Source organism: Xenopus laevis, chromosome 1L (genome assembly GCF_017654675.1).
Source record: "Xenopus laevis strain J_2021 chromosome 1L, Xenopus_laevis_v10.1, whole genome shotgun sequence".
Taxonomy (NCBI): Eukaryota; Metazoa; Chordata; class Amphibia; order Anura; family Pipidae; genus Xenopus; species Xenopus laevis.
In genome coordinates this window covers 50,573,907-50,588,534 of record NC_054371.1, presented here as the reverse complement: position 1 = coordinate 50,588,534, position 14,628 = coordinate 50,573,907, and the positions used below count along the sequence as shown (strand labels likewise).

At 42.0% G+C, this 14,628-nt stretch overlaps 1 protein-coding gene across 1 annotated transcript in view; it reads right to left on the bottom strand.

The window, feature by feature from the left end:
- The window catches only part of gpm6a.L (glycoprotein M6A L homeolog), a 90,956-nt gene extending 76,993 nt beyond the window's left edge, over window positions 1-13,963 (bottom strand). Inside the window, exon 1 of the mRNA NM_001087635.1 lies at window positions 13,635-13,963. Within this exon, the coding sequence (NP_001081104.1) occupies window positions 13,635-13,671 (37 nt within the window). The 5' untranslated portion in view covers window positions 13,672-13,963. The remainder of the gene's footprint in view (window positions 1-13,634) is intronic.
- Between the last annotated feature and the right edge of the window lie 665 nt (window positions 13,964-14,628).

The following is a 14,628-nucleotide window of genomic DNA, read 5'->3' as shown; positions in this document are numbered from 1 at the left end:
TTAACAAAGGCCTTAGCATCCTGTTTGAATGATGGCCACCAAACATGACGGGATAACAGGGATACCGTTTTAGCAATACCTGGATGTCCTGCCATTTTAGAACCATGAACCTCCCTTAATACTTGCTCCCTTAACTCCTGTGGTACAAACCATCTCCCCGAAGGGGTATCTGTAGGAGCAGATGATTGAAGAGGGAGCAACAAAGAAGAAAGGTCAGATTCAAGGGTTGCTATGATCATTTCTCTGGGAATAATGGGAGTACACTCACTAGAGTCAGAAGAAATGGATTCAAAACTCCTAGAGAGTGCATCCGCTTTGGTGTTTTTAGTCCCAGGCCTGAAAGTCAAAGAAAAATTAAACCTTGTGAAAAATAGAGCCCACCTAGCCTGCCTCGGATTAAGACGTTTAGCAGACTCTATATATAGAAGATTTTTGTGGTCAGTATAGACCGTCACTAGATGTTTAGCGCCCTCAAGGAGGTGCCACCATTCCTCAAAGGTCCACTTAACTGCCAACAACTCCCTGTTACCTATATCGTAATTCACCTCAGCAGGTGAGAATTTTCTGGAGAAAAAGGCACAGGGATGTAATTTGTTGGTAGTCGGGTGCCTTTGAGAAAGGACTGCCCCAGCTCCTACCTCAGAGGCATCAACCTCAACAACAAAAGGTAGTGCAGTATCGGGGTGTCTGAGAATGGGGGCTGAACTGAACTCCTTTTTGAGGAATTCAAATGCTTGAACGGCCTCAGGGGGCCACATGCTGGGGTCAGCACCCTTTTTAGTCAGATTAGTGATGGGGGCCACAATGAGGGAAAATTTTTGATAAACTGCCGATAATAATTAGCAAAACCAAGAAATCTTTGGGTTGCACGTAACGAAAGGGGTTGGGTCCAATCCAGGACTGCTCTCACTTTGCCTGGATCCATTTCTAGACCCTTGCTGGAAATGTTAAAACCCAAAAACTGAACAGAAGAAACCCCAAAAGTACATTTCTCTAGTTTCGCATAAAGATTATTCCCCCTTAACCTTTGTAAGACTTCACAAACATGATTTTGATGTTCCTTCATGTTGGAGGAAAAAATAAGAATATCATCTAGGTAGACTACTATGAAGATCCCCAGCAGGTCCCGGAAGATGTCATTGACAAACTCCTGGAACACTGCGGGGGCGTTACAGAGACCAAAAGGCATAACAAGATACTCATAGTGGCCATCCCTAGTGTTAAATGCAGTCTTCCACTCATCACCCTCCCTGATTAGAATCAAGTTATAAGCCCCCCTAAGATCAAGTTTGGAAAAGACTTTTGCATTTTTAACTTGATCGAAAAGTTCAGAAATTAGAGGGAGAGGATAGCAATTTTTAATGGTAATCTTATTGAGCCCCCTATAATCAATACAGGGGCGAAGACCACCATCTTTTTTCCCAACGAAAAAGAAGCCCGCCCCCGCAGGGGAACTAGAAGGTCTGATGAAACCCCTTTCTAGGTTTTCCCTTATATACTCCTTCATTGCCTGGGCTTCGGGCAAAGAAAGAGGGTAGGTTCTACCACGAGGAGGAGTGGAACCAGGAGTAAGGTCAATTGGGCAGTCATACTGCCGGTGTGGGGGTAGAGTTTCAGCAGCTTTTTTTGAAAAAACATCAGCATACTCAGCGTATGCGGCAGGTAACCCTTCAAGAGAAGTAGTTGCCACCACTGAAGGAAAGCAAACCCCACCACACTTGGGACCCCATTGTACAACTCCCTTTGAGACCCAATCAATTAGAGGGTTATGCCTCTGGAGCCAGGGTAAACCTAAAATTAGGGGAGAGGAAGCACCCTCAATGAGGTATAAAGCTATCTCCTCACAGTGCAGATTGTCAGTACACATAGAAAGAAAAACAGTTTGTTTTGAAACCACACCTGACCCTAAAGGTCTTTTGTCCACTGCCCATATTCTCATGGGGGTAGTTAGAGAAACCAAGGGAATTTTGTATTTGGCTGCAAAAGCAGCATCTAGAAAGTTTCCCTCCGCCCCAGAATCCACAAATGCGGACACCTTGACAGAGCCCGTAGGCCAGGTTAGTTTAACCGGAATCAAAACCTTGGAGGCAGATTGGGGAGAGGAAACTCCTGCACCCAAATGGAGCTCCCCTTCTCCATTTAGGCTTCGGAGTTTCCCGGCCTCTTAGAACATTGGTTCAGAAAATGTCCCTTTTCACCACAGTATATGCAAAGACCCAGGGAACGCCTGCGTGCCTTTTCCTCAGGAGTAAGGTGGGATATGCCTAATTGCATAGGCTCCTCCTGAGGTAGAGGCACAGAGGGGTTAGAAGATTTTACATTGGTTACCATATTAGATCTGAAATTAGTAACCCCCGAGAAGCTTGTACTCCTCTCACCCCTTCTCTCCCTTTGTCTTCTATCTACCTGGATGGCGAAGGACATGAGGTCATCCAGGTTAGAAGGTAGGGGACAATTAACCAAACTATCTTTTACAGAATCAGATAACCCCAAACGGAATTGACTCCGTAGAGCTAAATCGTTCCACCCAGTTTCTACTGCCCACCGGCGGAATTCGGTGCAGTACACCTCCGCATCCCCTTTCCCTTGGCGCAATTTACGAATCGCAGAATCGGCAGAAGATGCACTATCCGGGTCATCGTAAAGAATTGCCATGTTGTTAAAGAAAGTATCAAGGGAATAACGAGCAGGGTCAGAGGAAGGCAGCCTTAGGGCCCAAATTTGGGGGTCACCCGAAAGCAGGGTCATAACGAATCTTACTTTCTCCTCACCAGATTGGAAAGAGTGAGGAAAGAAATTTAGGTACAACTTGCATGCCTCTTTAAAGACGAAAAACTTGGTGCGATCCCCACTGAACTTTTCAGGGAACACAATTTTAGGCTCATTGAGTTTGGTTGAACCCACAGGAGGAGGAAGAGGAGCAGAAACAGGAACAGATTGCTGCTGGGAAGCTTCCGTGGTCTCCAGCTGTCGGGTTAGGTTGTGGAAACCCTGCAGGAGATAATTTTGCTTCTGTTCATGGTCCTCCAAGCGCTGTAACAGGGTGGTAAGAAGCGCTTCGGTGGAAGTTGGAGGAGCAGCAGCAGCTTCATCGTGACTTTCGTCCTCCATGGCCCGTGATAATGTCACGACCGGTATCGGCACCCGATACCAGAACAAATGCCAAGCACCCTGGTCTCGGCTCGGCTTCACCAGTAGTGTGACCACCGTTGGGCTTCGGGAGGAGCCCTCAGCTTACTTGGGTGCCACCTGGACTTAACGAGGGGTGCAAGGCAAGATGTTCTGGCTGGCGAAGGGGCACGGCTGTTAGCAGAGTCTTTTGGGCCAAAGGTCACGGTACAAATGGAGCAGGCTAGAGAGACAGGCTGGGTCGAGGCAGGCAGATATCAAGAATCGTCAGGCAGGCAAGGGTCAAACCGGGTTGTCAATCAAAGGGTTAAGCAGGAAGAGTTGTCGTAGGCAGGCAAGGGTCAGGATACAGAATGCAGAATAGTCAGGAACAGGCTGGGTCAAACACTGGTAATCAAAGACAAGATTCAGAACAGATCAAACGCACAAGGCTCAGGAACCACAAGAAACAAGTTCTATCACGGGCACTGGCTGGGAGTAAGAATGGGCCTTAAATACCTCCAAATTTCGCGCCAAAACGTGCGCCAATGCGCGCTGGCGTAATCGCGGCAGTGCGCCTGTACCTTTAAGGGGCGCGCAGGCGCGCCGCGCGCGCCCTAGAGAACTAAGATGGCGCCGGCGCTGGAGGCCGGAACCGGAGCGTGGCGGCGTGGCGGCCGTCCACGCCGCCGCACCACTAGACCACCAGGTGATTTTATTACAGTATTTCACCTTACTACCCTCAAGTGTTTAAATGCCAGGGAATTCCCTACCACTTCAGTTGAACTGAAGAAGCCATTTGGATAGTGAAATGCTTTCAAGAAAAAATCTAAATGCCCAGTTCCCTTGGACTTAATTTTACTAGATACTGTATCTTTTTGGTTAATATGAATAACAAATAATGCATTTCAATTAATATGATGATGTTTTGAGGCAAACTTTGCTTTTTCAAAAATGTTTCCAAAGGTCAATCATCTTGACCTTTGTGGGAGACAGTAGGCTAAACTCAATACAATCTAATAAAGCAAAACACGTTCCTGGGTCCTTCATTTATTTTACAACAGTTGAGCTCATTTATCAACACTGTGTAAATGTGCATCATTGCAGTAGATTTGACTAGTATAAGTAAATGAGCTCCTAATTGCCGCTTCAAGCAATGCAGGATATTGGTGATTCTTATAAACTGGATATACAAATATGTACAGTATATGGCATTAAATGTTTAACAGCTGCGAGAGGAATGGATAATACCCAAACAACTCTAAATCTACATACACATGACACACATGTATCAAGAAGATGCTGGCTGTAAAAAGAAAAACAACAACAACATTTAAAAAATGAAACTGCATAAAACTGTGTTTAGATCTTTTGGTTAGGAATACAGGCATGGGCTCAGTTATTCAGAAAGTTACAAATTATGGGACGGCTATTTCCCATAGGGGCAGATTTACTAAAGAGCGAAATGGCTAATGATATCGACTTTTCGCCAGCGTTGCCACCTGCAGGGACATCACCAATTCACTAACAGGCACAGGCGCCAATTTTCTAGTGAACAGGACCATCGCTAATGGCCATTCGCACTCTATCGGATTTATAATGGATGTTACTCCACAAATTCACTAAAATGCGGATTTGACTGAATGGTAGCTCTTTCGCCAGAGTTGCCTTCACCACCTCAGACCAAGCTGCTATAAAACAGCTAGATCTTCCTCAATCTTCTGTCACTTCCATCATATCCTGTGTGCTGAAAATGCATCAAAATTTAAAAAGAATGCTGGCGACTTTTCATTTTTTTAAGCGGAACTGGCTGCAAAAGTCTTACTTTTTTGGCTCATGTGTAGAGAATTATATTAACTCTCTTTTCTTTATTATGGTTCCCTGGACATGTGTAATATAAACCGGTAACTTAAACCATTTGCATGGTAATTCATATATATATTCATATATATATATATATATATTCATTTATAATAAGGACCTCCATACATTCCTCCAGCAACATTTAAAATAAAGCCTGCCCTATGCAAATTGACCTAAGCACAAGATTACTAGCGAATTTTCGCTAAGCACAAATGCTAGTGTATCTTCGCTATGAAATGCTTGCGCAGCTGATCACTGATTGGTTAATGTTTGGTAACCAATCAGTGGAAACTAAGAGAGCTGCAAAGCAGGAAGTAGTGTTCTGGTTATTATGTTACACATCCAGTCCCTCCAGCCTATATAGATCACATTTTTGGCTAACTTACTATATCAGAAACATTATTTTAACATTTCTTTTGCAAATCCTATCTATTTACCCAGTTTTTTAGATCCACTTGTTTGAAGAGGTTGGAAAATGAGTGGATCTTGCCCCGATATGCCCACCTTGAGTGGGCAATATCAGCGTGATCCAATTGTGGATCCAACGATCAGAACCCCAGGAATTCAGCCGGTCAGAGCAAGGACCACAACAATAAACCAATGCGATCCTTGATCCGAATGGACTTTCAAACCTGCCCAATCAATATTGGTTGGGGAAGGTGGCCAGAGAGCCTCATACATTGGCCAATAAGCTGCCCGTGTATGGCCTCCTATACTTTAGAAACCATGGTCAGTTATGGGTATGTATGGGCAGGTAACCTTAGCTCCAAAAACAATCCTGTTGAGTTTATTAGCCTGGTAGAATGGCCATCACTGCAGGGACACAAGTGAAAGAGGTAGTTTTTTTTTGAAGATTTTGGTTCATGTCCAAGAGTAAAAAATATTTAGTTTTGTGTGCGTCTGTTGATTGAATTACTACTGATAATACCAACTCTATTATTGATCTGTCTATGTTATTGCATTAAGCCTGTCAGTTATTAATAAAGTTTAAAATAATCCCTTGTGCCCATATATCTAAATTATACAAAATAGCCTGAAACATTCTACCAACATCTGCAAGGCCCAATTCTAAGTATTCTACACAATACAGTAAGTGGCCTTAAAACCGTATCACACGTACAAACTATACTAAGAAAAACAGCTCAGCAAATCTCCTTCAGTGGCTACATTTATCCATACCTTGCTTAACAAGGCGTCATCACATTTCATTAAACAAATAAATCTGTCCATCCGCATAAAATAATAGGTTTACCATTTCTGGAAGATGCTTCTTCGAACAGTGAAGTTTCATTTCAAACAATATATAATGTGCAGCACAAATCAGGCTCTAGCTCTGGTTCTCTGGCAGCCCTATAAAACAAGAGGCTGTTGGCAGAAGCTGGTAAGAAGTAGAATAATAGCTAATAATCTTTAAACCCATTTTTCAGTAAATTATCCTTGCAATAAAGTCTGAATGGAATAGCTCCCAAAATGCCAGAGCCAGCTTTATGTGTTGTACAACAAACCCACTGCTAGAAAGAGATATTTTTTGATACAAGACAATGCAGCCCATTTAAACACCTTTCCATCTCTGCCAGTTCCCATAGAAATGAGACCTGAGTGCGTGGAAAAAGCAGAATAACTCCTATTTGATAAAAAGAAAAGGAATAAATAGAGAATTGCTGTTTCACCCACAGTGTTTCGCCCTCTCCTTTCTGATATTGCCATTTTTATTCTTTTTGCATTAGTCATTTTCCCTAAATCCAGATCTCTCAAACTGTCTCTCTTTCTCTCTGTTATAAAGAAAACAGTTATTTTTCTCAGCTTTCCTTTTTTTTCTGCTCACAAGCCAGAGGCAATTGCAAGTCAGTGAGACTAATGTCGTTCCACAAGTATATCTGATGCTTCAAAGCAATTCCTATAGTGAATGCAGACAAACATATACCTATAAATGAGCACCCAACTCACACAGGGGTGATCCTGGCCCCTCCGCCGCCTAAGGCAGCAGCTGTTGCTGCTGCCCAACCCCTCCCCTGGAAATTCGCTCTTAATGTACCAGGAGCAGCATTTTTCGCCTGAGGCGACAGCCTCATCTCGCCTTAGATTGAACCTCCAGGGCTTGGGCTTGAGCATGCTCAGTTTGCTCCTCTCCCCTCCCTCCTCCCCTCCCTGCTGTAATCTGAGCTCAGAGCTATGAGTGAGCAGGTAGGCAGGAAGTGATATCACAACAAGCTAATATGGGAGCTAAACAAAAAGAGACAGGGTCCAGAGCTGATTACTCAGGAAAAGCATTCTAAATAATAAAAATGGCATTCTAGCTTGCACTGTTGTGGCTCATCTATTGATAATAAACTGCCTTGGTAGCTTTCCTTCTCCTTTAAGGAGCCATCTACAAAAGTGGTCCCCAAACGGTGGCTTGAGAGCAACATGTTGCCCAACAACACTATGGATGTTGATCTCAATGACCTTGAAGCAGGTGCTTATTTTTTAATTCCTGGCTACAAAGCCCATCACAGTCCTTATTTGGCAACCAAGGAACTTTTTCATGCTTGTGTTGCACCCCAACTACTTTTACATTTGTGTGTGGTTCACAAGTAAAATTGGCTGGGGATCCCTTATCTACAAGCTTCTTTTTTAATAAAGCATTTCTGCAGTTAGTTCTTCTAGGCTTTTTGTGACCCAAGGTAGCAAACCCTAGATGGTCACTCCTCCCTATTAATACCTCTCACGGAATCCGATGGGCACAAGGGGAGGAGACTGCTAGCGTACACATCATAATTTGGTCTCCTACACAAAAAGTGCAGAACTTGGTTAAAATATAATGGGTCAGTGTATATATTTTCAGATCATCTCTACAACATGCATTTACAGTTAGATTAAATTGTTATGGTTCTTAAAGTTATGTATACTATGTATAACACATTTCCCACTGAACTAATGCTTCAATGTTTGGAGAAGAGAATTTCTCATCTGTAGCTCACAAAAGCCTGTTTGGCCAAGTTATTTGGACACTTTAAAGTCTACTGAACTGTATACGATGTTATGTGAGCAATATAATCCTCTTTGAGGCTGAACTACTCTTTATATTTATACTAACGTTAATGTCAGACCAAGCATTTTCCCTGGCAGGGAAGAAGATGTGAACACTATCCAATGCTGCCCCATATTCCTTAGCAGTAATAGGAATGGAAGGTCACTGTGCACATAGGGCAAATTTTGGTCCAAAACTGCTCAAATGTGGAATTTCAGCCTGAAATGTGGCCAGTGTGTCCAATCTCAGCCCAACATGCCAGACAGATTTTACATTTCACAGTGTAGAACACTTAGGGGCAGATTTATCAAGGGTCAAATTTCAAGTTCGTGGGAGTTTGTAAAAACTCCCATTAACTCCCATGAACTGCCATGAACTCAAAATTCGGGGAAACAAGCAATCTAAATTTTTAAAAAAAAATCTAATTTTTCAAATTCGGGTGAATGGGATTGACCCGCAAACTTGAATCGTATTTGAATTGAATTCACCAAAAAAAAACTTGATTTTCAGGATGTCTCCAAACATATCCAGTAAGTCCCCCATAGGCATAAAACAGCAATTTGGCAGGTTTAAGGTGGCAAATAGTCGAATTCAAATTCTTAAAGTGCCAGTAAATGATAAATTTTGAAATTCAATTTTTTTTTAAAAAACTTGAATCGAATTTTAACTACTCCCTAGTCGAATTAGACTAAAATAAACTCGAGAATTCAAATTTATAAATTCAAAATTCGAAATTCGAATTTTCACTTCGAACCTTGATAAATCTGCCCCTTACAAGCCCATTTTTTTAAATTTCGAATTTAAGTGGTATTAGAGCTTTTTGAAACTATTATTAAACTAATTTTATAAAACCACAAATGCCATGAAAGTTATTAAAATATCCGAATATAACATAGAAACGGAAAAAAAAACATCTCTAAAACCCTCTAAAAAAAGCAAGTCAGTATTATAGAAATAATCCTAAAACCATTTTGTTTGTTTACAGGTTTGAGAGAAAAACTACTTATATCCATAAATATATAGGGAATTATTTACCCCCCTACAAGGACAAAGCCCAAGAGCTGTTAAACAAGTCATGGAACTCTGAGGTGACTAATATATAGTGAATAAAGTACCCCCTCTTGTAAATTATATGGATATTATAAGTTACAGAGGAGTTTCATGACTATATATACAGGTCATGGAACTCCAAGGTAACTTATAATATCCTCATATTTTGGAACAGGGGGTACTTTATTTATTATAATACACAAGTTTTAGTGAGTCATGTGACAGAAATGACATCACTATTCACCGTTTATAACTGATGACATCAGTACTAACCTTTATAAGGATATAATTTATCTAATTATGACTGATGACATCGCTTAGCATCAATTATAACTGATGACATCACTAAGCACTGATTAAAATTGGACATGCTGAAGCACTGATTATAAGTGATGACATCACTAAGCACATCGCCGATTCTGCCTCAGATGCCGCCCCCCTCCTCTCCCGCACCACGCTTAATAATTAGCATCGGAGCGGGTCTAAGGGGGCAGTATCACTAGTGCATTACGCGCAATGGCGCTCTCTGCACTAGCGGAGCCGAATTTCCGGTTTAAAACCCGTAAGTTTGGCTCTTAAAGTTACAAGAGGCGGCTTTTTGCCATCTCACCTTGTCTCATGGCAGAAGCGGCCCTGACTAAGCACTGAGTATAACTGATGACATGCCTAAGTACTGATTATAACTGATGACATCACTAAGCGCTGATTATAACTGATGACAAGCCTAAGCACCGATTATAACGGATTACATCACTAAGCACTTATTATAACTGATGACAAGCCTAAGCACTGATTATGACTGTTGATGTCACTTAGCACCTATTATAACTGATGACATCACTAAGCACTGATTTTGACTGATAATGTCACTTAGCACCAAATATAACTTGTGATATGCCTAAGGAACTTTGCTATAATGATGCACCAAATCCAGATTCAGCACTTTTTGCAGAATTTGGATTTGGTGCATCAAAGTAATGGGACTTTAAAGCATTTCACAACTAAATGAGAGAATGGTGTTTATTTTGTTGATGCAATTTTGGTGAAGGGTAAATTTTAGCGGACAATTCAGTATTTAGCGTAATTCAAAATTATGAATTCAGTGCAACCCTTTATAGAGAGAAACACCAGCAAAATACAGAGATCCCTAGTTTTTAATAAATTCCAGCAGCCTAATTAGTCAAGTGCATCCATTCATCTTTAGGTTCCCCATTCTTTTCACTTCCTTGCCTAAGCATTGTGACATTTGTTCCTCATGATCTGTGTTCCTAGTTTCTGTGTACAGTTTCTTGTTCCAATCCTGCCTTATTCAACTTGCATTGTCTAATACTACCTATTTTTGGGGCTCTGCTGACCCTGTCGATGGGCCTCAGGCAAACCTGAGTCCAGTGTTTTATAATTCTTCATCAGACTGTATAAAGATGACTGTGTCCACAAGAAAAAACTTAATATAACAATTGAGTTTGATTGCCACCCCAACAAATATTCAGTCTTCCCCGCCAAAATAAAACAGTTTAAGACAGAATTATATGTCCCATTGTTTTAGATCAAGTTCTTTCTGTTGGAAACTCATTCTGGGGCTGAACATTTATACTAATAAACATTTCTGTTGAGTTTTGACCCAATACTCTCCGTGTTTGACTTTGCGTGGAAGATTTTCAGTTTTGCATTCCCAGAAGGTTCATATGAAGGTTCATTATGTTTCATCCTCCTTTTGCCTCTTCGTGTGCACAGAAATGCTCCTGGTCAATCCCTGCCAGACCAATGAGTCTGATGCAGGTTATTCTACTGCCGTGTCAACTATTATACTGTAGACATCAACTGAGAATTTAACCAAGATGTCTCCTGTTCCAGTTGCCTTTTTCTACCCACTGGGCTGGGTAGGCTCTTCAGAGGTCCACTTTCCTTCCCTGTAATATTTTTTTAATAAATTCCAGAAGCCTGATTGACTACTGAGGTGCAACTTATCTCCTGCCCTTGCCTAAGCATTGCTACATTCATCCTAAACTCCAAGTCTGCTACATGTTCTTGTCCAGTTTACATTCTCTACATTCTCTTTATGCCTCTAATGTCCATGACTCCTGTTTTTCATGACTTCCCATCACACTGTAGGGTGTTCCCTGACATCCTGACATTGCTAAATAACCAGAACTCCCTTGCCATTTTGAAAACAATCATTCTGTGATCTCAAGCACCAGAAGTCGGACTACTCAGCCCCTTTTGACTCAATGAGGGCCAATGTCTGTTCAATTAACAACTGATCTGGGCTTGCTGAGATATTGATTATGATGAATGAAAAATCCTGAGGAAGGATGCTGATGGGTCTGCAGTAGTCCCCATGTAATCTGATTGTTAGCCTGGGGACCTGTGGATGAGCACCGTTTGACCCAATACAAGCAGGGGATGGTCTGCTCTGCTGGCAACTGCTTCCCATGTATGGTCCACTTTACAATTGCAGCAGGCATGCTCAAAAACAGACATTACAGTTATAGGCAAAGAAAAATATCCCCAGTCACTGTAGTTGCAGTACACTGTATATAGATTCAATCCTAATGATATATTTTCTACAGTGCAGACATTTCTGCATCCTTTAGAATCAACCTTATTTCAGAACATTTACATTTATGCTGAAACCTGTTTCATATAATCAGAAAATACAACGTTGTGCCAAAAGTCTCCGTGCTTTTAATTTGGTAATTTTGCAAGGCTGGGTTATGCAATAGGATGAAACATTCACAGAGAGAGAAAGAAATGCTCACGGCAGCAAGTTTTAATTAAAATGCATCTGTCATGGTCCAATCTTCCATGAAAACCGAATATATATATATACACACACACACACACACACACACACACACACACACACACACACACACACACACACACACACACACACACACACACACACACACACACACACACACACACACACACACACACACACACACACACACACACACACACACACACACACACACACACACACACACCCGTGGTGGTGGGAACTGGCAATGGGATTTAACTCCACCACTGCTGTTTTTCCATGCACAAAGAAAAGACAAACAAGTCAGGAAAAAAAAACAGGATTCATATAGTGTAAGTAGGTCAGCTCTAATGAGAGAGAGCGCAAGAGCAGACATGAAAGAGGTATCACCAAATGAAGCCATTGCTTTGCATAATGCAGAAACAGGGTGTCTGATCAAGAAAAATAAGAAAAAATGTCTCCCACCAAGAAAGAAATGACTGAGTTTAAGGGATTTGCATGCGGAATTGAGCTACAATTATGGATAAAACAGAGAAGGTTCTTTGTATGCAATGGAATGCTCCCACCATTGGTCCAGCTCCTGGATGGTTAAGTAAACAAGCTAGCATGCTCTGGCAGCGGACAGCAATAATAAATGTGAGGGCGAGAATTAATATTGAACAGCTCCACACGGATAGGAATAATGGTACAGTCCAATCGTTTAATGCTTCACACCTCAACATATATGCAAAGAGATGATTTGTTACATATTTTTTGCATCCTTTGTGACTAAGCATTCATATACAATGGATCACTTGTAGAACAGCACCATTGCCAGCACTCCAAGTATTTCCAATTGAATCGTTTATTGTTACATCACTCATGTATCATACACAAGTGATGTAACAATAAACTATTCAATTTGAAATACTTGGCGTGCTGGTCCATTTTGAAGAAGAAAAAAAAAAAATAAAAAATAAAATATATATATATACACACACACACATTATTATGTTATTTTGTCTTCACGTTATGGTTTCTGTGCTGTGTTTCAATGAATGGATAACTGCAGTGGTCCCTTTATAAACATGCAACCAAAACATATTGTTAGGGTCACTCACATTCTGCAGCTTTAATATTCCCCACATAGACAAGAATCAAAGCCAAAACCACTGGTGGGTATTTTAGCAGGTTACAGGTGCCTAGAATTTACTCCCGCCCCCCATAGAAACAATGTTTACCATCGTAAGCCATCAGCTCATCATCTGTTTGCTAGAGTCAATTGTGCAATAGGGCAAATATGAAAAATGGGTTCAGAATAAATGTACAGTATGGAGTAGTAGTAGAGAACTGTGACTCCCATGATCTCAGATGCCCTTTGGTTGATGTGGTTGCTGAGTGTTGCAGTTCAAGTAACACCTGGATGGGCTACAGGTAGGGTTGCCACCTGGCTGGTATTTTACTGGCCTGGCTGGTAAAAATGATGGTTGATCCCAATGTTATTAATAGGGAAAAAAGATAAATATATAGGGAGGCCGGTATTTTTTTCCAGAAAAGGTGGCAAGCCGTTACAGGTTGGACATGTCTGATGTAGAGCATGTGTGTGTGCCTTCATATGATCCAGGGACACATACTCAATGGGAAAACCCTCAGACTGCTCCTGAAAACCAACCCCCCTAGGATGTTACAGAGGAGCAATGGTGGCCATTGATTGCCACAATCCTAAGGTTGCTAAAAACAGCACATTGAACTACAAAGCCCCTAGAGGGAGGGGGTAATGTATCTCTTAATCCCAACAGCAGCAGCAGGACACATTGTAAGGCAGTGAAGGGGGGTTTACAATGATAATGATTCAATTACCTTTTTGGGTCTGTCCCTCTTCCATGTTTTCTTCCATGGCCAACTGTGGGTGCAGGAGCCGCTATGCACGACTAATAACAAGCGGCTTAATGAAACGTGCGACCCAGCGATCCAGCAGCAGCGACAGTAGCGCTCAAAGACTTGTGGGCTGAACACTGACTCTGACTCTCTCGCTAGGAAACAGCCTGTCAAGTGCAATTTCATTCAAATGATGATCAGTCTCTGTTCTCCGGGGTTGCCATTGTGCAGCAGTGCGGGGAGCAGCGGGTATGGGGGGCTGAGGAGGGACAGGTTTAGCTCACTTGTGTCTGGATCAGCTCTGCTTGTACAACACACACAGATTTGCTCTGCTGCTGTCGGAGATCGGGAAGAGGCTGCAGTGAGAACAGATGAAGGGGCGTCTCTCCGCAGAAAGCGGACCACCAGCTGCAAGTATCCCCCCCTACTCTGTGGCACAGTGGAAAAGCCCGAATGTCTGAGTGCTGCAGCGCTGGCTTTGCTGCTAATCAGACCTATTACACGATACAAGCTTATTTAGGGGGGATTAGGGTTTTGTAGCCGTTACAGTCTTTTGTCTCCCAGCCCCCTCCGAGGTGTCGGCAATAATAGGAGAGAAAGAATATTTTTAGCTCACGCGGTGACGTGATGTGAATGAATACAATAGTGTCAAATAATTATTTCTCCTCATAGCCAGTCGCACAGCAAACAGCCCGGTGTCTCACTGACAAGCTTTTCATTCCCAAATGGTGTTCCCAAAAATGCCTCTCCTGTCTGTGGCCAAATCCTAATTCTGCAGGGGGAGCAGCAATGCAGTTTAGTGTTGGCAGTACTAAGGGCACCATCTCATCTCACACCTCAACTGTTTCTCTACAGTCAGAAAACAAAAGCCAGGGGGCAAAAATATGATTCAAAGCCTTCAGGATCTTCCTCAGTAAAAAAAAAATGCACCAAAAGTCTGTCATTACATAATCCTGCGATTCAGTCTCAGCGACAC